General features: G+C 42.1%; 4 protein-coding genes across 4 annotated transcripts; 3 read left to right on the top strand and 1 right to left on the bottom strand.

Moving 5' to 3' along the window:
* Nucleotides 1–5,241: 5,241 nt before the first annotated feature.
* On the bottom strand, nt 5,242–6,959 carry LOC131271625 (cytochrome P450 4d1-like). Its single transcript, XM_058273119.1, has 4 exons — nt 6,614–6,959; nt 6,146–6,528; nt 5,896–6,078; nt 5,242–5,829 (listed from the first exon to the last, which is right to left on the bottom strand). The coding sequence occupies exons 1-4, from the start codon at nt 6,957–6,959 to the stop codon at nt 5,242–5,244; spliced, it is 1,500 nt and encodes a 499-aa protein (XP_058129102.1).
* Nucleotides 6,960–8,102: 1,143 nt separating this feature from the next.
* LOC131260005 (cytochrome P450 4c21-like) lies at nt 8,103–9,865 on the top strand. The gene is made up of 5 exons (XM_058261659.1): nt 8,103–8,451; nt 8,522–8,774; nt 8,848–8,974; nt 9,033–9,212; nt 9,278–9,865. The coding sequence occupies exons 1-5, from the start codon at nt 8,103–8,105 to the stop codon at nt 9,863–9,865; spliced, it is 1,497 nt and encodes a 498-aa protein (XP_058117642.1).
* Nucleotides 9,866–13,750: 3,885 nt separating this feature from the next.
* LOC131260016 (cytochrome P450 4c21-like) lies at nt 13,751–15,529 on the top strand. Its single transcript, XM_058261670.1, has 5 exons — nt 13,751–14,099; nt 14,178–14,430; nt 14,504–14,630; nt 14,697–14,876; nt 14,942–15,529. The coding sequence occupies exons 1-5, from the start codon at nt 13,751–13,753 to the stop codon at nt 15,527–15,529; spliced, it is 1,497 nt and encodes a 498-aa protein (XP_058117653.1).
* A 3,108-nt stretch (nt 15,530–18,637) lies between these two features.
* LOC131260026 (cytochrome P450 4C1-like) lies at nt 18,638–20,420 on the top strand. Its single transcript, XM_058261681.1, has 5 exons — nt 18,638–18,986; nt 19,052–19,310; nt 19,382–19,508; nt 19,574–19,744; nt 19,815–20,420. The coding sequence occupies exons 1-5, from the start codon at nt 18,638–18,640 to the stop codon at nt 20,418–20,420; spliced, it is 1,512 nt and encodes a 503-aa protein (XP_058117664.1).
* Nucleotides 20,421–20,679: the final 259 nt, after the last annotated feature.

Below are 20,679 nucleotides of genomic sequence, written 5' to 3' on the forward strand. Positions count from 1 at the left end.
TCTGATGTAAGAAGAACCACTCGCAAAAAACTTCACCTTTCGGGTGCAGTGAAATTACCTCCACGCTCAACTAACGATTCATAATTCAGCACAGAACCGATGGAGTACTTGCCGAACGGTACCGATAGCGGTACCTAGCATGCAACGATAAGAGCTGCAATGCAGCAAGCAGCAAACAAAAACTAAAATAAAATAAAGCAACGCTTATCGCACACGCCCAATGGGCCGCTGCACAAAACTGTTCGGAACGGTGCACTTCAAAGCCCGGAAAAGGGGGTAGCTTTTTAATGATCCCGACGCGGAGGGGATACTAATAAAAGTGAAAATTGGCAAGATGCCTCCCTTCTTACGCCGAGTGTGTCGACGGATCGCACATACGGGCGCTGATGATGTTTTCGCGCACCCGACGACTTGGCCGAGCCGGGGCTAAGGTTTAGGCCGTTTGTCAGCGGTCAACGGTGCAAGCAGTCCCGTTGGTTTCGGCGCGGAGATTTGCCCATTTTTTCTTCTTCATCCACTTCTCACTTCAAGCCATACGTTGCACACCAGCCGCGCTCCGAGCGTCGATGATATGGCCGTACGTAATCTTTTCCTTGCGCGGCCATTCTCGCTGTCGGCAGGGCGGCCGTATGATAAATGCGGGAGCATTAATAATTCACCACTTCCTGGTGCTTCCTTCCGAGCGCAGCTGGGAGAGGAGTGAGGGGAGGGAGCAGTTTGGGGGCACTGGAACGCGAGAAGGCGGGGTGTATTGGAGGGCGTAGCGTAATAATTCCTGGGGCCGAGGTCAATCGTTCGAAAGGGCGGCGGAACAAGCCGGCCGGGAATCGGACTTCGGGCATGCGGAATGCATTCTGCAGGCATTCCGATCCACGCCGTGCCCTACACCCGGCGTTGCAGCCTACACCGCACCGATCGTGTGAACAGGCCTAGAACGGGCCAAAAGTCCTGCTTCGAACTCGGAAGGCAGGCGGAAAACGCAGGCGGAAAACGGCAGGCACAAAACTAAAAGGTGCAAATGCAGCGCTAGCGTGCGATGCTGCACCTAATTCAATCAAGATCTCATTTGTTTGCGCCTTCCCTTCCTCATCCGCGCCGACCCCCCGTGCAAGTCCCCGCCGAAACGCAATTGAGGTCAGCCAGCCGAGCGTCCGGCATCGCCCTCGGGAAAACCGGCATCCAGCCTGGCCGCCACTAGCTGCGCTCCGGTCCGGTCAGGCGTTGGCCGCACTCCGAGGGACGTCCGAAACGTTTTTCCCGCAATGGGAACGCATCTTGAGACGTGCACTGGCTACCTGCTTACATAACATTGCATTGCACCATTTGTATCTGTGTGTGTATGTTTTGTTTTCTCGTTCTTTCCGTTGCGATCGAGGTGGCCTCCTTCTGCGAAGCGTACCACATCCCGAGATCCGCTAGTTGTAAGCTTTTGGTTTTTTGGCCCACAGCTTCCGACCGATCTCCAACTCGTTTCCTCGCGAACGACAGCCCCATTCGGAGACTGTGACGTGCATGTTTGCGGATTTTTGGTTCGCCTTAAAAAAAAACAACAGCATCTGAAGTTATTTTGCAATCGGGATCATCGCACCTATGGAAAACTACATTCTATCGTCGGCTTGGTACAATTCGAGAATCGATAGACGCTTGCAAACAAGTTTGATTCACAACGATTTATGAGGTGAGCGAAACGATTTTGTGAAATGTACCTTACATTAAAATGCTTTTTTATTTAAAGTGATTTACCTTAGATCATATGTGCTTGTTTTATATTTTTTAATAATAACTGAAACATAATTCAAGCAAAGACAGTATACTTGACAGTCTTACTAGTAAAACATAATAACAATCAAATGAATCAAATGTTCATCGATAATTAGGCTGGTTGATTATTAACAAGATCAATAGTCAGATGTTAAGGGCACAATTCAGTCTGTTTAGTATTATTTTTGAAACTATGAAGCACATGGATACTGTTGGCATATATAATATGTTTTCAGCATAAACAATTTAAAGACAAAGAAAGCATTTCACCAGAGACAAGATGAAGCTAAACAAATCAAACAAAAGAAAAACAAATAAATGAATTATTTCCAAAGCAAGTCACAAATATTAAATCCTCATTGCTGGAACTATGCTCAACGCCGCATATCGACAGGTGGACCTGCTCTTAATTAGTTTGACCCTTTCCACCACCCGGTTTGGGTTGCGCAACGGACTCATTAGCTGGAGTTGAAAGACTCCACGCAACCTCGGATAGCCAGGTTAGCCTAGTGCAAGCGATTTACACAGATTGATGATGTAGTTTGTTTTTACGTGTATAGTCTGGCTATTTGCACTCCGGTTGCATTTCCATCATTCGATCCACATGTTTTCTTTTTATTTTCTCCAGCTACTCCGCTCCGCTCTGCCTCTCCGGGCTTCCTTGCTGCGCATCCACGATTATCGATGGCCAGCTAGCCAACCGGGCGATGGCCAGTTATTGATTGCTGTTTGCATTAGCAAATGGTTGCTGGCGCTGCTGGTGCGGGTCTCGTGCTACCGCGCGGTAGTAGCATGTCCAAACTTTTCTAAACATTTTGCTACATCGCTCATCGACGAGAGTTTTCTTTCTTTGGGTTTTCTTCTATTCATCTAAGCCCGGTGGGTTTGCACAACTCGTCTTCGGGACGCGTGGATTCATCCTCATCGGTGTTGTATCCGTTTTGTTCGTCCCTCTTTCTTCAAACCTAAAGATTCGTTTATTTTTTCTTTCTTCGTTAATGTTTCACTTTCGTTTCTCGCATTTCTTTTCCCTCGCCCGATTCGCTCATCATCAAAAACGAATGCGCCGAAACGGTTAATTGTATGTTGTGATGCATATGTTGTGACGCGGGCAGATGAATGTTGGGTCAGCGTTGAACGATGGGCTACTGGCAACGAGAAAGTGGGAGCACAAAGACCTACATAAGAAAACCATCCACTTACTCTATTATTCATGCAAACAAAATTAATGTACATTGTAGATGTCTTACAAAGCAAACATCAGTACAATGAACTAAAAGGTGCACAAATGTTGGCTGCGAATAAATGATATCATACCGTTTTCAATGGAATATGGTTGAGATTTAAAAGCATTTAAAGAAAATTGATAGCCCCTCCACATTGCCTGAGGTCCGTGACCGTTTGTCACAAGATGTATGCTGCTTCGCAAATGTGTGTCACATCGGTAGCACACGTGCCAGGGGGAAAAGATTGAATGGAAGCGAGTGCAAGACCCGCACGCCACCACTTCTGTCACTGCGATTCCCATGACCTTCCCGGGGCTGGTGCAACGCAGTAAATTGCATTGTTGGCCAAGTGCGAGGCTGTTTTCATCTGCAGCAAGCTTTCTTTCAAGTGCATCGCTCATGTAGCTACGCCAGGAGGTAAATGCGTACATTGTTGAGCACGGCTTCTTTCGCAGGGTGGAGAAAAGTTTCCACCAGTGATATGGAGATACGCGAGCACAAACGTTTGTGTGTGCGAGTGCGTTGATGGTTGGTCCAGAGTACTGGCGGAATCGGAAAGTCTGCTTGTTTCGGGGAAAAAGAATCTGGATCACGCAAACCGTGCACTCGTTCCACAAATATCAGCACAATCAGATTAGGTTAACATGCTGCTTTGCATGTCGTTCTCGAATTTTGTTTACGAGACAGTCGGCGTAACGATAATTTGCGAGAAATGATTGTCCTCTTTAAAAGAGACCTTCATTCAATGACATGTTTATCCATCTAGTTGAGACCTATCCAATGCGATGAAATTGCTTTATCTAGCTGAAAATGAAAAAATCTTTCTTTCAAATGGATCCATTTATCCTGTGTCCAGTTTTCGAGCAACTTAAATATTTGGCGTCTGGAAACTAAAGTAAGAGTTTTTAGTTGGAAAATTTGGTTTTTCCTTTTTCTTTGACCATAAACTAAGCGAAAATAAATTATAACGCTTTTAAAACTTGCTGTTGCTTGTAAAATTGTATTTGAAAGCCGAGTTTGTGAAAGGGCATAAATCTTCATGCTGTCAATTCATGTAATAAGATTGTATACTATGTACTACATCTCCATTTGGATCACTCGTTTTGGCTCAAAAAATAAAAAAAAAGAATTAGAATGTAGAATCGTCACATCCAAATTCAGCATTAGAAAACAATCGTGCTAGTTTATAACGGCTTGATAGGTTAAATTTTGGGAATCGTGTTATATAATTTTTCAAACTTGTGGTCCAGCATCAGTTAGGTATTATTGAAAATCGGTTGTTTGTAATTTCAAAATAAATTTTCAGGCGATACATCTCGGTAAATATTTATGATATGATGCAATTAAAGATAGATAACATAAGCCAATAGTTATCAATCTCAACTGTAAACTTCTGAAGGCAATAAAAACTAAGAAAATCAAGTTGTGTTTTTATTTTTTGTCAATCCGTAGCGTTAACGTTTTCCACGGAACACCCTGTAAAGTTTGATCATTATTCCTATAAAGCTCCCGCGCAGAGCTTTTCCTCGTGTTCCAAACCATCTCATGATCTTTAGAGACCGTTACCTTATGGTGATTTCTGCAAATATAAAGGAAGTTTTCTAAAATTGATTGTATGTTCTTTTTTACTATACTAAATGGAATTTCGTTTGTGAGTGTATCATATCAGCAAGTGGATTCATGAAATTAAAAATAGTTAATGCCATTCCAGCTTAAAAATAATGCTTAATAAATATATTTATTCGTTTCATTCGGTTAGAGACAAGTTGTTGTACCTTCGTTAAGGTAAGGTTATTAAAAGATGATATTGTTAAGAGTGTTATTTTTTGTAGGATGTCATATGTGAATAACAAACGCATATGTGAAAGTATCTTTCCCAAGTTGTATTAATTCTCTTCATGTGTTACCGTCTCAAATCGGTAGTATTAATTTGTTTCAAATTATATTTGTTCGAATTTATTTTTTTACTTGCCACTTATAAAAGCACCGCCCGACACCAAACTGTAAAATGTTATCAAAAACATAATTGAATAGCTAATAGAATGAGACAGCCCGAAACAATCGTTCTTGGTTATCGTTTTTATTACATAAATACAGAAAAAACTACGATACAATTACTGTTGTGTAAGAAATCTCATCGTTCGAAGACATTTAAGGTCAAGCTTGTTAAGAAAGCTATAAGAGCTGCATTGAGAAAATACTGTTCACGGTAGCCACTCGGAAAAAATGCGACACGAGCACTAATTAAGCATCCCTAGCGTCGTTTGATGTTTATCAAATGGCCAACGCCGAGCTTAAGGGTGACCGCAAACGAAAGCCTCAGTGGATCGTTGAGTGTCAGGTGAGTACTCAGCTGGTATGCGCTTACCACCTTGGTGACCATAACCTTCATCGCCAGCATGCCGTATCTGTAGCCAATGCAGTTACGTGGCCCACCACCGAAAGGAATGTAGCTGTAGGGATGGCTTTTGCGAGCCTCGTACGTCGCCGGATCGAACCGCTCGGGATCGAATAGATGGGCTCGTTCCCCCCAGAGATCCTCGCGTCGATGCAGGTTGAGGATATTGATGAGTATTGTCACTCCGGCGGGAATAACCACATTGCCCAGCGTCATCGGTTCTATCGTCTCCCTCCCGATGAGAGGAGCTACGGGGAACAGTCGCATCGATTCTTTGATGACCTGCTCGAGGTAGGTTTGGGAGGCGAGCGATTCGTAGGAAATGTTGTCCAAATCTGCTCCGTAGACACTTTGTATTTCTTTGTAGACCCGATCCTGGACTGCGGGGTGCATGGCCAGTAGCCAGATGATGTATCCTACCTGGTTAGCTGTGGTTTCACTGCCCTGTAAGGGAAACATGCTCAATAAGGTCCTATGATGTCCTATTTCAGGACATAACATGGTACTTACTGCTCCAATAATGGTGTAAAGGTGGTTTTCTATCTCTTCCATGGCAAGTTCCTGACCGTTACGTTGCATATTTAAAAGCTGGTCCAGAAACACCATAGGTTTACGATAGGTTTCCTCATGTTGATCCTCCACGACCGATTCCGCCCTTTGCTGATGAATTTCATCCCTTCGTTTGAATAATATCTGGAACGGTATACCGTATAGGCTGAAATCCGAATATAAGGCTGTGAAGTAGTCATGTATTTCTCACCGGATCCACAACTGCCTTTACATGGACACGCTCCCGCTGCATCTCCCTGTACCGTTGGGTCATGGCGAAAAATAGATCGCTGTAGAGCAGCACGTTGAAAACGCGACTGCTCATGATGGCGGCGATCTTCTCCAGACCATGGCACACCAGGTTAGCGTGCGGGTCGTTCGTAATATCGCTTTTCAGGGAACTAGCGCAAACCATTTCCAGCGTACATTGAGCCGTATAGTACAACGCATCGAACGGGCGACCATGCCTTTCCTCCAGACCCATCCGAGCGACCATCGTGTTCGAGCAGCGGCTGAAGATCGATATGAAGCTCACCAAAATGCGTTGATTGAAAGCTGGGTTGAGCATTTTTCTGTACTGCTTCCAGTCGCCATCTACGGAGAAGTAGAGGATGGTCACAAAATGTTCTACTACTACCATGGAGTGGATTGGAAAAAGTTCTATGGAAAGAGTGCTTACAGCGAGCCGAAACCAGCCCGTAGTCCATCTCCAAAAACCTGTAGAAGAACGCCTTGTTTTGACAGGCTCCCGCCGTTAGCGCCTGCTGGATAAGCTCCGGATCTGACAGGCAAACGATCGTTTTCGGTCCGAGTGTGAGTCGGAACATGCGGGTGTACTTCCGGAACAACTCACATACCACCTTGAAGGTGTATTCTTCGGAACCGACGAGCAGGTGAGCACAACCAATCAGTGGATACGATTTCGGACCGGGTATATCCTTCGCGAACCGATTGGCATCGCTCGTCAGCTTTGCCCAGTAAAGCAAAACCGCCAGAAGCACTATGCAGGTCGGAATAAAGAACATTTTCACTCCCTTCACCACCAATGTCGCACTCGAAATGAAACGAATGGTCGAGATTGGGCTCTGGAGTTGGCTCAATGCTGGAAACTGGTTACAAGTGACTCCTAACGAGATAGTGTCACAGTTTAGGGGATCAAGTTTAAGTGCCATCAAAGAAGCAAAAAACCGCAGGGTAAGGTTAATTCCTTCGCATCGTTTTATGATTTCGCCAAGGCGAAGGTTGGAAACATTTAGGTACGTCACTTGTAAGGCACAAAAAGCAGGACAAATGTTTGTGTGAATGTGTTTTCGTCTTGAATTACGTATTATATAAATGTAATCGTCATTATTAAACTTGCTACTTGTTTGCGTTAAAGCAACGCCAAATCATAAATTGTAATCGTTTGAATTGCATGACACAATGTTTAATATGTACTTTATTGTTATTCACTGTAGTACGAGTATATTTTATGGAAAAATCCAGAACCAGCCAAAAGTTTGAAGTCCAAAGGAGCAAAACTGATCAAGGTTAAATTAAAATATATTTAACCAATATAAGCAAAGTGAAGTTAATCATAGCAATGGACCGTACAAGGTAAATCTGTTTTGGAAGCGATGATTTGATAAACAAAGATTTTCCTGTTCATAAAATAAACGCCAAATTTTCATTACGTCTAATTTTTTTCACTCATGTTTTACCAATGTCTCAACAATTTGTAACAATTTTAGTGGTTAAATTTTCCTAAAGGGATCCTAGGTAGTGGTAATCAAAGTCTATGTGTATTATTCATATTTGTAGGAGTAACACAAACTGCGTCAATGGTATTTCCATCACGTTAAAATGCTTAAAAATAGAATATGGTACCTATATCCGTAAAACAAAACGAGCAACGTATACTCCGGAACTGTGTCTAAGTTTAATGACCGTGCTACATTTAAGTGACTTGCCACTTCTCTGCATGAGAATGATTTTGAGTAAAAACAAATTCAAATTATGAAGATGCATATAGAGGCCACCTTCCGAGATGTATAATATATGAGCAGTAAGATCAGACATTGAGAGAAATTGCCTTCTCACATGAATAAAAAGGCGGTGGGTGCTTTCCGGGTTCAGTAGTTGGGCAGCCGTCGCTCCGAGTGGCACACGACGCTGGTGTGAACATCAATATGGAGCTATTTCTACTATCAATCGGAATAGTGCTCCTCGTGACGCTATACAGGAAGTATCAGCAGATGTTCGAGTTCACGGAGAAAATAGAAATGCACGAGCCCTATGTGCCCGTTTTGGGCCATTTACCGCTGGTCGCTGGGAAATCTCGGGAGCAACTGTATCGACTTCTGCGAGATGTGTTTCAGAGCCACGATCGGCTCTTTCATGTGAGACTCCTGTGGAAAGTGTTTGTGTGTACTTCTCACCCGGATATAATGCGTGCCGTGATGGACAATCCGAAGACCATGAACAAACTCAAAGAGTACGCCTTCACAAAAGTCGATCTGGGGCTTTTAGTAGCTCCCTGTAAGTTTTATAGTACTTGAAGAATCTTGAGAATTTGATGTCTGATAACATCGTGATTGTTTTCTTAAAGATTCCTTATGGAAGCATCAGCGTAAGACGCTTAATTTGTCATTCAACAAGCGCATCTTGGAGAACTATCTCCCATTGTTCGACAAGTGCGTCGGAAGGATGATCGAACGAATAAGGATGGCGCCCAACTTAAAACAGGTGGACGTGATGGAATACTGCTCCAGATGTACGTTGGACATGGTATGTGGTTCTACATTCGGCACGGACTCGTTAAATGATCCGAAGGCAGCCAAGTTGTTTGAGGTTATCGATGAGTGAGTAGAAACATTGAAGCATTTCGATGCTTATCTGTGAAGCTGTATACTTATTTACTTTGTGTTTATTTAGCGGATTAGATGCCATTGCACAGCGTATAATAAACGTGCAGTACCATCCAGACTTTATATACAGGTTTACCACATTGAATAAGCATCAAAACCGTTTCATGAAGAAAATATCCGCTTATGTGGAAAATGTAAGGAATGCACAGATCTTTCCATGAAGTAGGTCCAATAGTTCAAATTTTTTTTCAGATTATAAATGTGCAACGTAATTCTCACAAGATTGATGGAGTAAAAGAAACCACTACGGACGACGAGATAGAATACCGGAAGCCTCAGATTTTTGTCCACCAGTTGTTGAAAAGTACGCGAGGAGGTGAGCCATTCAGCGATGAGGAAATTCTACACCAAGCCATAACATTGATAATAGCGGTGAGTGTTATGAATCCCATATACCGGCCATTCTAGAAGTTATGCGAATCGTTCCTCTTTTGCAGGGAAATGATACTACGGCGATCGCTATCTGCAATCTTTTAACTTTGCTAGCAATGCATCCAATGGTGCAGGAAAAAATGCGCAGCGAAATACTCATCGTTTTTCCGGCAGGCTGTGAACAGCAGACAACTCTGGAGGCCTTGAGTCAGCTGATCTACTTGGAGCAGTGCATAAACGAAGCGTTACGTCTTTGTCCATCGGGTGCATTAGTGGGGCGCAGCTCCATCGAAGATGTGGAGGTGGATGGAATCTTGATACCTCGTGGGACAAACTTTTTGTTGAACATCGCGGCTATGCATCGAAGGAAGGACTTTTGGGGCCCGGACGCGGATGTTTTCGACCCGGATCGGTTCTCGCCTGAACGCTCGAAGGGTCGCCATCCGAGTGCGTTTGCGCCATTTAGTTTGGGGATGCGCAATTGCATTGGTAAACAGTACGCAATGATCACCATGAAGGTGGCGTTGGTGCAACTGTTACGAAACTTCCGCTTCCACACCGATTTGAAGTATGAGGAGATGGAATTCAAGTTTGATATCACAAACAAGCTATCGCAAGGGTATAAATTGAAACTAGAGCCTTTAGTAGTCTGATGGAGGGAACGAGTTTGAGATTTGAATTTTTCTATTTTAAGTCAAATGAGTCATCAAATCAAGCAATTGAAGGAACAACCAAAAACAATGAATGACAGCAAGGTTTTATAGAAAATGTTAAAGACTTGCTCTGTTCGTCCTTATTGCTATTAAAGACGATTTCAAGAGCTGTAATCCAAGAAATATAGCTGATCGGAGAATTAAATGAAATCCATAAATTTAAAATAAGTGTTGCATTTTCGTTTCTACAATAGTTTCTCGTCGAGGGTGACTTGGCTCGCGATTTTTGTATAAAATTTATATTTGATTGATTCATTTGGTTTGTTTTCTTTAGAGTTTGAAAAACGATCTTTGTTAATAATTGCATGCAAGTGCTACTCGACCTCGTGATGGATGCATTTGAGTCGTTTATAATGAGTGATTATTCATTAATGTTGATATCTGCACGGTGTCATTATGTTTACCATCTTCCATACACTCTGTACATGATTTGACTGACCGTTTGTATATGATTTGACTGAAAGTTTACAGGTGCAATAATAAAGTAGCGTCATCTATGTGTGATTCTGGTGTTTCAACCCATGCTATAGTCTTGATTTTATGTGTTTCTTAGAACTTGATTTGCGTTTTGTGGAACTAAGCTATCAAAAATAATATTATTTCTGTATCGGATAAATCTTTACTGCTTTGCCATGCATCTACCTACATCCAAAGCGTTGATGTGTTCAAGTCAAAAATAATTTTGTCGCAATTTTCGATATTATTCAATGGACAGAACTATCTCAAGCGTTCTACATTAGACATAAGCTGCAGAACCTCTACACATTGATGACTTGAAAATGTTTATAAATAACATCTATGACTGTTTTCGTCTGCAGAATTGTCTCACTCGGTTCAGAGGTTGGTGGACATCTTATGGGTTTATTGATGTTCAGTTATAAGTTTTGAAGTCACCTTTTAAATTTGATGACTACCCTGAAAGTTCCTCGAATCTACACTGATGGGTAGTCAGGGACCTGCTAGTTCTGCTGGATAGTAAATTGACCTAACCATTCCAACTCTATGGTTACCAAAGCTCTTTATCAAAAGCCTCCATTTACATTGAAATCTCAGTATAATTCGTTGGTAAGACTGATTATAGAGTTTGCGTGCATTGCCTGCTCACCTGTTTAGCACGTTCTGTACCACGTCACCCATAAAGTGGATGACAGCAGCAACTAGTTCAAAAAAAGTTTGTGACCCATAAATAAATGAAAATGCAACATAAAAATTATAGTTATATTAAAAGTAAGTTATTTAGGAAGCTAAGTTTTTGCTTGGCCTTCGAAAACCATCGGTTTAACAAATATTATAAACAAATTTTCATTAAAAAGATGTACTAAAAATTGTGCAAAAAACGCTGTTGTCACACAATTATTATTGTTTTTCAAAAACTAACACAATCAAATGAACGTTATATAAGAACTTCTATTTGGTTTCTATGAAATAGCTTATCAATATCAAAATGTGGTCAAGTAGAGAGGTAAAACCCGTAAACATGGCGTGTGTGTGGTGGTATTCTTGTTTTCCTCAGTGTAGTTTATCACATACTAGGCGCCTCCATATTGATTCCTTTGCATGTGCGTTAGCTACGCCGTTCTAAGGTTCAATGTGTGGGAAAATCTGCAGGTAATTGTAAGTCCTGGGTCGATAAGAAGAATAAAATTTTTTTTGTTTACTTTGAAAGGCCAGTTTTCGGTTTCATGTCCTCGATAATGTTCATTACACCTGTGTCATTCAGGATCAGGAATTGTTCTTTTCGAGGGCCATCTACGGATCTAGAGGACCCTGCATCTACATTCATCCACAAATACTGCATACTAGATATTAACGAATAACATGTATCTCGTTTGACAATCACCCATTACATTAATTTCTGATGACTCAAACATATTGTGGGAAAGCATCTTGCCTTCAAATTTTAAGAATGTTTAGGCCTATTGGTGTTAAAAGGTGTAAGAAAAGGTATTAAAGGTATACTTTGCAGATCAACTAGATTGTAGCTGCCTGGACCAGACTCAATTGAAAACAATAAGGCTCAAATTAATTTCATAGCTTCCTTCATATCAAACGCATCGGCGTGTCAAGGTCAAAGGGCATCGACCTGTTCCCTTTTCATATGTGTGTTTCATGACTTTTTCTCGCTGGTTATAATGATATAATGTTGCCAGCTTATGTGCCTTGTTGGTATAACTTATGAGTCCGTAACGCACTCTGTTTCCACGAGTTTTTGAATTTTAGCATCTTCCCACAATTGCATTTTTCGCTTGAAAATCCGTTTCTCGTCTGAACACGTGATATTCTTATGCGCTTACTCGTGTTCTTTGCTTCTGCTACATTGCTACATAGGCATGAGCGTTCGCTGCTGCGAGCTGGACTAATTTACCACCGTTTTCGTTACTGTGCTCGTGTAGACTGTGCGTTCGGATGTACTGGCGGTACATCAACTCCCTACCGACTTTTGCATTGAAGTCCCCAGAATGATTTGGATGTCATATATGGGGCAACTCTGAAATACGACTTACCATTTGCAAGGAATAAAAAAGAAGTTGGTAAATTTATTAGGCCAAGCCAATTGACTCGTCAAAATTATGCTTCTGACGTTTTACAAACAGATATCGAACTTGTAGCGGTTTGAAATGTGTGTGAAATTGATTTCAACAAAACATTACATATTTATTTGAGCTAAATCTTACTTCATATTTCAACTAAAGCTAATCTAAACTGTTGTATAGAACCAGGACGGCTCTAGCTCGGCTGTTGAAAGCAAAAGAAACAGTTGTTGTCTATTGACATTTGAGCAAGCTCGCTGTACCAGTACCGTGATGCCAGTTACCGCTATTTAATTTCTACTATTATACCAGTTTTATGACTTTGCATATAATTATAGCAAACGAAACAGGGTCAGATTAAGCTGAAAGTGTGCGGTATGGATGGCCGAAACATTTTTCCCATAAAGATGAACCACCTCCTTTAGACTGATACGAAGATGACCTCGACAAAACATCTTGTTGTCTTTGCAAAACATGATTGTTAAGAAAAAGAATGAATGAATGGTCTCGGTTTTCGTCATCAAATTGGCCTTTGACAGTGACGTAAACAGAGGCTAGCGCCCAACAGTTTACGTTAAATTTCCATGTTTTCTACGTTTATAATTCCTACTCAAGACTTCGTAGGTACAGAACAAACGGTACTTATGTACATTTATCTCATCTGAATTTTCACCGGTAGTTATGTTGGCGTTATTCAAACAAAGATTGTGTGTTTTACCATCAAATCGAAGGTCATCACTCGTTTTATACTCCATTTTACTTAATTAGGTGCTATGCCATGTAGGTTTACAATAATTCATTCAGTGGTTCAGTTGAAAGACATTTCTGAATAAGTAAAGTAGTCTGAAGCGGTAAACCTTCACTATGTCGTTTATTGGTGCGTGTTTGAATCTTTTGTCATACAAACTGCATTAAATCGTATGAGTATGAAGAACAACGCACGTTACTATGAACCAAGATCATACCATTTGTCAAACGTTATAAACCGAGGTCGATGAAAACCGCGCCAGCCTGTACATGTCTTGTTTAAGTTGCAAAAAAACAGTGTCCAATTTTGTGGTTATTTACATGTGTTATAGATACCATGAAAATAGAAAAAGAAGGAAACGGGCATGTACTACCCTGTGCCAATTGCCCTAAGTAGTGTAATTTAAACAATATTTTGCCGGCGAAGAACGAACAGCTGGTTCGATTGTGTTATCGCATGGATAAAAAGGCGGAGGCAAGCTTTCCGGGGTCAGTAGTTGTGCAATCGTGGATCGGTGTGGCACTCGAAGTTGCTACAAAACACAAGATGGAGTTAGTTCTACTATCAATCGGAATAGTGCTCCTCGTGATGCTATACTGGAAGTATCAGCAAATGTTCAAGTTTACGGAGAAAATAGAAATGCACGAGCCCTATGTGCCCATTTTGGGCCATTTACCGCTGATCGCGGGAAAATCTCGGGAGCAATTGTACCGACTTCTGCGAGATGCATTTCAGAGCCACGATCGACTCTTTCAAATCAGACTCCTGTGGAAAGTGTTTGTGTGTACTTCTCACCCGGATATAATGCGTGCCGTGATGGATAACCCAAAGACCATGAACAAACTCAAAGAGTATGCTTTTATAAAGCTCGATTTGGGGCTCATAGCATCTCCCTGTAAGTTTTATAGCACGTGAAGAAGCTTGAAAATTTGGTGAAGAATAATATCGTGATTGTTTCCTTCCTTATGGTAAGATTCCTTATGGAAGCATCAGCGTAAGACGCTTAATTCGTCATTTAACAAGCGCATCTTGGAGAAGTATCTCCCGTTGTTCGACAAGTGCGTCGGAAGGATGGTCGAACGAATGAGGATGGCGTCCTACTCAAAACCGGTGGACGTGATGGAATACTGCTCCAGATGTACGTTGGACATGGTATGTGGTTCTACATTCGGCACGGACTCGCTGAATGATCCGGAGGCAGTCAAGGTGTTGGAATTTATCGATGAGTGAGTAGATCCATTAAAACATTTTGTTGTTTATCTGTGAAGCGGAACACTAATAAACTTCGTGTCTCTTTAGCGGATTAGATGCTATAGCGCAGCGTATAATAAACGTGCAGTACCATCCAGACTTTATATACAGGTTTACTAAATTGAACAAAAATATAAATCGGTTAAAAAAGGAAATGTCCTCGTATGTGGAAAATGTAAGGAATGCACAGATCTTTCCATGAAGTAGATCCTTTAACACAATGAATTAACACGTTTTCTAGATTATAAGAGTGCAACGTAACTGTCAGAAGGTTGATGGAGTAAAAGAAACCACTACGGACGACGAGATAGAGTACCGGAAGCCTCAGATTTTTGTCCACCAGTTGTTGAAAAGTACGCGAGGAGGTGAGCCATTCAGCGATGAGGAAATTCTACACCAAGCCATAACATTGATAATAGCGGTGAGTGTTATGAATCCCATATACCGGCCATTCTAGAAGTTATGCGAATCGTTCCTCTTTTGCAGGGAAATGATACTACGGCGATCGCTATCTGCAATCTTTTAACTTTGCTAGCAATGCATCCAATAGTGCAGAAAAAAGTGCGCAGCGAAATACTCATCGTTTTTCCGGCAGGCTGTGAACAGGAGACAACTCTGGAGGCCTTGAGTCAGCTGATCTACTTGGAGCAGTGTATAAACGAAGCGTTACGTCTTTGTCCATCGGCTGCATTCGTGGGACGCAGCTCCATCGAAGATGTGGAGGTGGATGGGATCTTGATCCCCCGTGGGACAAACTTTTTGTTGAACATCGCGGCTATGCATCGAAGGAAGGACTTTTGGGGCCCGGACGCGGATGTTTTCGACCCGGATCGGTTCTCGCCTGAACGCTCCAAGGGTCGCCATCCGAGTGCGTTTGCGCCATTTAGTTTGGGAATGCGCAATTGCATTGGTAAGCAGTATGCAATGATCACCATGAAGGTGACATTTGTGCAACTGTTACGAAACTTCCGCTTCCACACCGATTTGAAGTATGAGGAGATGGAATTCAAGATTGACATTACAAACAAGCTATCGCAAGGGTATAAATTAAAACTGGAGCCTTTAAATATATAGTTGAAGGAAATACGCTTAAGATAAGTAAAATAAAGGAAAACGAAGTGGTCACAAAAAAATGAATTAATCCTATTCTCATCCTTGTTTTTAGTAAAGTCGATGATAATGTCAGTTTTGGAAATATTTTCCAGCTTGAATTCGTGTTATAAATTTGTTATTTCAAAAGTATAATTATATTTATCAATTATTGAACTACTTCTAATATTTCATTATCCAATCACTTCTATTTAATTTAAGTGTTGTTTGAAAGATTTCTGGAACAATTTTTATTTTCGAAGATTATTGCGGGTTAAAACTTTTTATTATTTTCCAAAGTTATAAATGTTTTGAAACATATTTTAAATTTTTATCGGTTAGCTCAGGGCTTGGCATACAAGTACTAAAAAGGGCTAAATGATTTAAAGGAAAGGTAAAAGAGTAAATGAGGCCCCGGGCTAGATTCTCCTCTTCCTACTGGTTCACATTAAGCGCCTGAAGCTATGCAAAGCGCGACGCATGCATACTTTTCAAATATTTGATCGCTAACGGTTCGCTTAAAAGAACATAACGGTTTAAACTAATCACGCAGTGGAGGGTGAATGCGGGTCAATACACTTTTACATGTTAAGTTACTGTAAGTTACTAGTAACTAAACTATACCACACATGATGGACAGCATGAAACAATGAGTTTAGCCGAAGAAATGATTTGGAAACGGCGGCGCGCCCGCAGCGAGCGAAGCGAGCGGACTGCGCTAGGTCTACCGAAAAAGAGAGTTTGTTATAGTTTTGAGAAATAAGGGGGGCCCGTGGGCCCCCCTCATACCGCACCACTAGGTTGATTGCGTAGCCGAAATTAACGGTACACACTACGGTTCAAATACTCTTAAGTTGAATTTAACGAATTAATGTATCACCAATTGCATACATTCAGTTTAAACGTCCACAAGAGGTGTAGCCACGATCGAAAACATGGCGGCCGGGGCCTCATTTACTCTTTTACCAAGAAGCATATTTGAGATTGGTTTTGATCCGTCTAAAATTATCCGTCGTTGGTCTATCATAATTTAAAAATTAACTAGCGCCACCTATGTGTGGAGCATGGGACTGTTTAACTCAGATGTTGAAGCTTAACGCTCGCATTTTGTGAGATAATAGATTTTTTTTAAATAATAGAGGTGATCATAAGTTAACGATAAAAACTGAGTATTTTCGTCGATGTCCTATGAAAAAAAGGTCATCAATGAAAAAGGCGGAAAAAGGCTGGTTGAGTCGAGATCTCCTAGACTCCAAAAAAAATGCTACATGTGCGGCAGGACTCAAAACGACGCAACGAGCAACCCACGATGACGGTTGTTGTAATGTTGTTGGTTCAACTGAAAAGTGCTTGAAAATTTAAAAAAATTCTTTTGAAAAATAATTTTTGTTAATATGCACTCGTTTTTATAATATTTAAAAGTATTTCAAAGGAACTGTATGTACAAATAACTATTGAAAAGTTTCGCCAAAAGCCATATTAAGAAAACCATAATCACACATTGAATAGATGCATTCGTCAAAATTGTCGATGTATCTCTAAAGTTCAACGCATTCGTGGTTTCGATAACCCTCCTGTTTCCGGTATTTATTCTGTTCTAAATATTTCAATTCAAAAAGTGTATATGCAATGCTATATGTATTTGGTGTATGCACAACCACTTGATGAATCTTATCTACTGGTGCTGCTTTAATCTCAATTTGCAATTGCATATAAAACAATCCGGTATACGAGCTATAACTCATTTCTTTACAGTTCCATCCAGTTCCTCGTCTGACAGTATGAATGAATCTGGTCGGCCGGAGTCGATTTTGAGTTGTTTACATATGGTATGTCCCCCCACAAGTAGACGGGGATATTGATAGCAGCACGGTCAGAATATATTAGTAACTGTTTTGATTTGGTTTTACAGGTAACACGAACACATACATATAATCGGACTAGAGTCGTAGGTCGGCTCGTTTCCGGTTCTGTGCTGCAGGTCTCTCAAATTCGTCTTGATCTGATCCACCAAGTCACCGCCTTCGCTACACCGGTCTGTGTAGCGCAGCAAATGAAATACCTAGCGGGTTTATAGCGTCATTAAGAAAATGATCAACTCCATCAAAGTTCCTCGTCCCCGAGCTTACAATAACTGTCCACTATTTTGTCTTCCTCGTAGTGGTTCTTGTTCACCACTATATTTCATATGGTCTCTTACTAGGAATTCGCGGGGATGTTCATGGGATTGCCAACTTGGATGCAGCTGACGAGCTTCCACCTTTCTCCGTCAGCCGCCTCTAAAGGAGAACAAACGCTCGTGTAGGTCGGTGAGCCGCAACGCTGGTGAACAGAGGCTCAGATAGCGCTTGTTAACCATGCACTGTAGCAGCACAATTCCTTGTCAGCATAAAACCCATGATCCCATATTTTCACAAAGGTTACTTGTTGGTCCTCAGTTGGCACCACTAGGTAGTAGGGAGTAAGAGTTGCTTGCGCGGTGAATGGCCACTATCAGAGGACTGTGCCTCAAGTTACACCACATCCGAAACAACACCACCAATCACGAACACAAAGAAAGATTATTTAATTCAATTGTGGAACTGTCGGATAATTGGAATCAGACAAAATAAACTCAGACCGATATACTTAAAACATTGTCATCGTGTGTTCCTTGCGTTTTGAGAGGAAACTACCTTCACCTGTCGCTCGCTTACGTACGATGCTCGTAAAGACGCTGTCAGACCCTGGCCAATGCCCTTCCTGTACGTCGCCTGCTAGCGGAAGTTCAGCAGGTTGATGGTCTATTTAACAGACATCCACTCATCTCCCACATGGCCACCAAAGGGCACGCAAGGGCTCGCCGATCTCGTACAGCATGTGAAATTGTGTCTCGCCCGCCATTAGCGATTGAAATACATTTGTCATCCAGAACCGGGCGCATTCTCCGTCTCCGCCGCCACATTCTGTCTGCTGCAAAGTGGAAGTAGCTTTCTGGTGGCGGAGGAACTTGCTCCGACATTCGGATCGTTCGGTGCGCGGTTATTTATACTCCTGCGCGCGTCGTTTGCATTCTAGTCCAGACGAATCAGTTGCTGGGTGACAAACGTTAAAATGTGGTGGCTCTGGTTGGCGTTAATCCTGGTGGTTCTTTGGGGATCCCACCGTTGGATCCTGCAGCAACATCGATTTGCGCAACACTTACCGAACATGCAGCCGTACTATCCGCTGATAGGAAATGGGCATCTGTTCATTGGGAAGTCTCGTGCCAAGCTATTCAAAGTGCTCGTCGAACCGTTCGCCAAGAACGATGGGTGGTTCAAAATTTGGCTCGGACCAAAGCTAGTGCTGTGTACGTCTCATCCGGATATCATGCACTCAGTGCTCACCCACCCGGACTGCCTGGAGAAACCCTTTTTCTACGATTTTGTGAAGCTTGAGCATGGCATATTTGCGGGCCACTGTAAGTGTTGTTGACCTGCAGTAAGTGTGTGACGATCGTTGGTGATGGTTGATTCGAATTTACAGATCACCCTTGGAAAACGCAACGGAAAGCGCTGAATCCGGCCTTCAATACACGCATCCTCAACAGCTTCATACCCGTGTTTGTGGACTGCTCGAAGCTGATGGTGCAGAGTATGGAGCGTGAAGTGTGCAACGGTGGTAAAACGGTGTCCTTTTTCCCCTTCATCAGCAAGTGTACGCTGGAGATGGTGTGCGGGACGACGATCGGATGTGACGTGTTGGAGCAGCCGGGGAAGGAAACGTTCATTGAGAATGTTGATCGGTGAGAAGAAGAGCTTGTGACGTGTTGTGCTGAATACGTGGATGATTCATCTGACAAATCTCTAATCTTAGCTGCTTCGAGTTGGTTGCCAAGCGTATGTTAAGTATGCATCATTACTTAGATTCACTGTACGCATTAACGAAGGACTGCGCAGAAGAGTCGGAGCGACGATCTATGTGTTATCGCTTTTTTGAATCGGTGAGAAAAATTAACCGTAGCTGCACTGCAAACGATATTAGTCAAACCGTCAGTGAATGTTTCAGGTAATCGAAAAAGCTAAATCACGCGGGAGTTTGGAAGATGACCGGATTGACGATGGGGAGGAATTTAAAATGCCACAAATATTTGCTGATCAGCTGGTGTCGGTGAAGCACAATGGAAAACCATTCACAGATATCGAGGTTACTCATAATATCTACTCGATGATTGCAGCGGTGAGCAGTTGGTCCAGGCAGGTTTCACCTTTTCAAGCAGAATTTCTTTTAAGACACTTTCTTTTTCCAGGGTAATGACACAACAGCGTTGCAGGTGACACATACGTGTCTATTTTTGGCCATGCATCCAGAGATTCAAGAAAAAGTCTACCGGGAAGTGATGGAAGTCTATCCCTCCGCTGATCAGGACATAACCTTGGAAAGTTTGAAAAACCTCACCTACATGGAGCGGGTAATCAAGGAAAGCCTTCGACTGGCTCCGTCCGGTCCAAACATAGCGCGTCAGACGATGAAGGACGTCGAACTGGCGGGGCTACAAATTCCGAAGGATAGTCTGATAACGATAAGTATATTTTCCATGCACCGACGAACGGATATCTGGGGCTCCGATGCGGGAGTGTTCGATCCGGATCGTTTCCTGCCGGAGCGCAGCGTTGGAAGGAATGTGAATGCGTTTATGCCATTCAGTGCTGGGTCACGGAACTGCATAGGTGCCCGGTATGCGATGCTGGGTATGAAGGTGATGCTAGCGAGCATATTAAGAAGATTACGATTGCAGTCCGATCTGAAGATGGAAGATTTGCAATTTCGTTTTGATCTTACGCTTAAACTAGAATCGGAATACCATATATACGTCGAAAGGCGCCCTTTACCGAGCGAAGATCAGCACGTTTAAAATTGTTTATTCGATTTGTCATTAGCATTAGCAAATTTATCCACGGAAGGAAAGATAAGAATTTTTCACTTCAAATAGAATAGCAATGTGTTAGAAACTTTACACTCGTAGTAGAAGGAATAATGATTAGGGTTAATGCAATCGCGAAAATGTATTACTTTAATGTTCATAGAGCTGCACATGATACCAATTAGAAGCATCTGGTTTTCCATTTGTTCTACTTTATTATTGTGAGATCTAAAGTAGCATAAAACTGCAC

Source organism: Anopheles coustani, chromosome 3 (assembly GCF_943734705.1).
Source record: "Anopheles coustani chromosome 3, idAnoCousDA_361_x.2, whole genome shotgun sequence".
Lineage (NCBI taxonomy): Eukaryota > Metazoa > Arthropoda > Insecta > Diptera > Culicidae > Anopheles > Anopheles coustani.

Bases quoted from the DNA above. Each gene is read 5' to 3' on its own strand.
- LOC131271625 (XM_058273119.1), bottom strand. From the start codon at position 6,959: ATGTTCTTTATTCCGACCTGCATAGTGCTTCTGGCGGTTTTGCTTTAC. The intron at 6,529-6,613 runs GTAAGCACTCTT...ACTTCTCCGTAG, and splicing joins CGGGCTGGTTTCGGCTCGCT to ATGGCGACTGGAAGCAGTAC. The intron at 6,079-6,145 runs GTGAGAAATACA...ATACCGTTCCAG, and splicing joins TAAAGGCAGTTGTGGATCCG to ATATTATTCAAACGAAGGGA.
- LOC131260005 (XM_058261659.1), top strand. From the start codon at position 8,103: ATGGAGCTATTTCTACTATCAATCGGAATAGTGCTCCTCGTGACGCTA. The intron at 8,975-9,032 runs GTAAGGAATGCA...ATTTTTTTTCAG, and splicing joins TATCCGCTTATGTGGAAAAT to ATTATAAATGTGCAACGTAA. The intron at 9,213-9,277 runs GTGAGTGTTATG...CCTCTTTTGCAG, and splicing joins CCATAACATTGATAATAGCG to GGAAATGATACTACGGCGAT.
- LOC131260016 (XM_058261670.1), top strand. From the start codon at position 13,751: ATGGAGTTAGTTCTACTATCAATCGGAATAGTGCTCCTCGTGATGCTA. The intron at 14,100-14,177 runs GTAAGTTTTATA...CCTTATGGTAAG, and splicing joins GGGGCTCATAGCATCTCCCT to ATTCCTTATGGAAGCATCAG. The intron at 14,431-14,503 runs GTGAGTAGATCC...GTGTCTCTTTAG, and splicing joins GTGTTGGAATTTATCGATGA to CGGATTAGATGCTATAGCGC.
- LOC131260026 (XM_058261681.1), top strand. From the start codon at position 18,638: ATGTGGTGGCTCTGGTTGGCGTTAATCCTGGTGGTTCTTTGGGGATCC. The intron at 18,987-19,051 runs GTAAGTGTTGTT...TCGAATTTACAG, and splicing joins TGGCATATTTGCGGGCCACT to ATCACCCTTGGAAAACGCAA. The intron at 19,745-19,814 runs GTGAGCAGTTGG...TTCTTTTTCCAG, and splicing joins TCTACTCGATGATTGCAGCG to GGTAATGACACAACAGCGTT.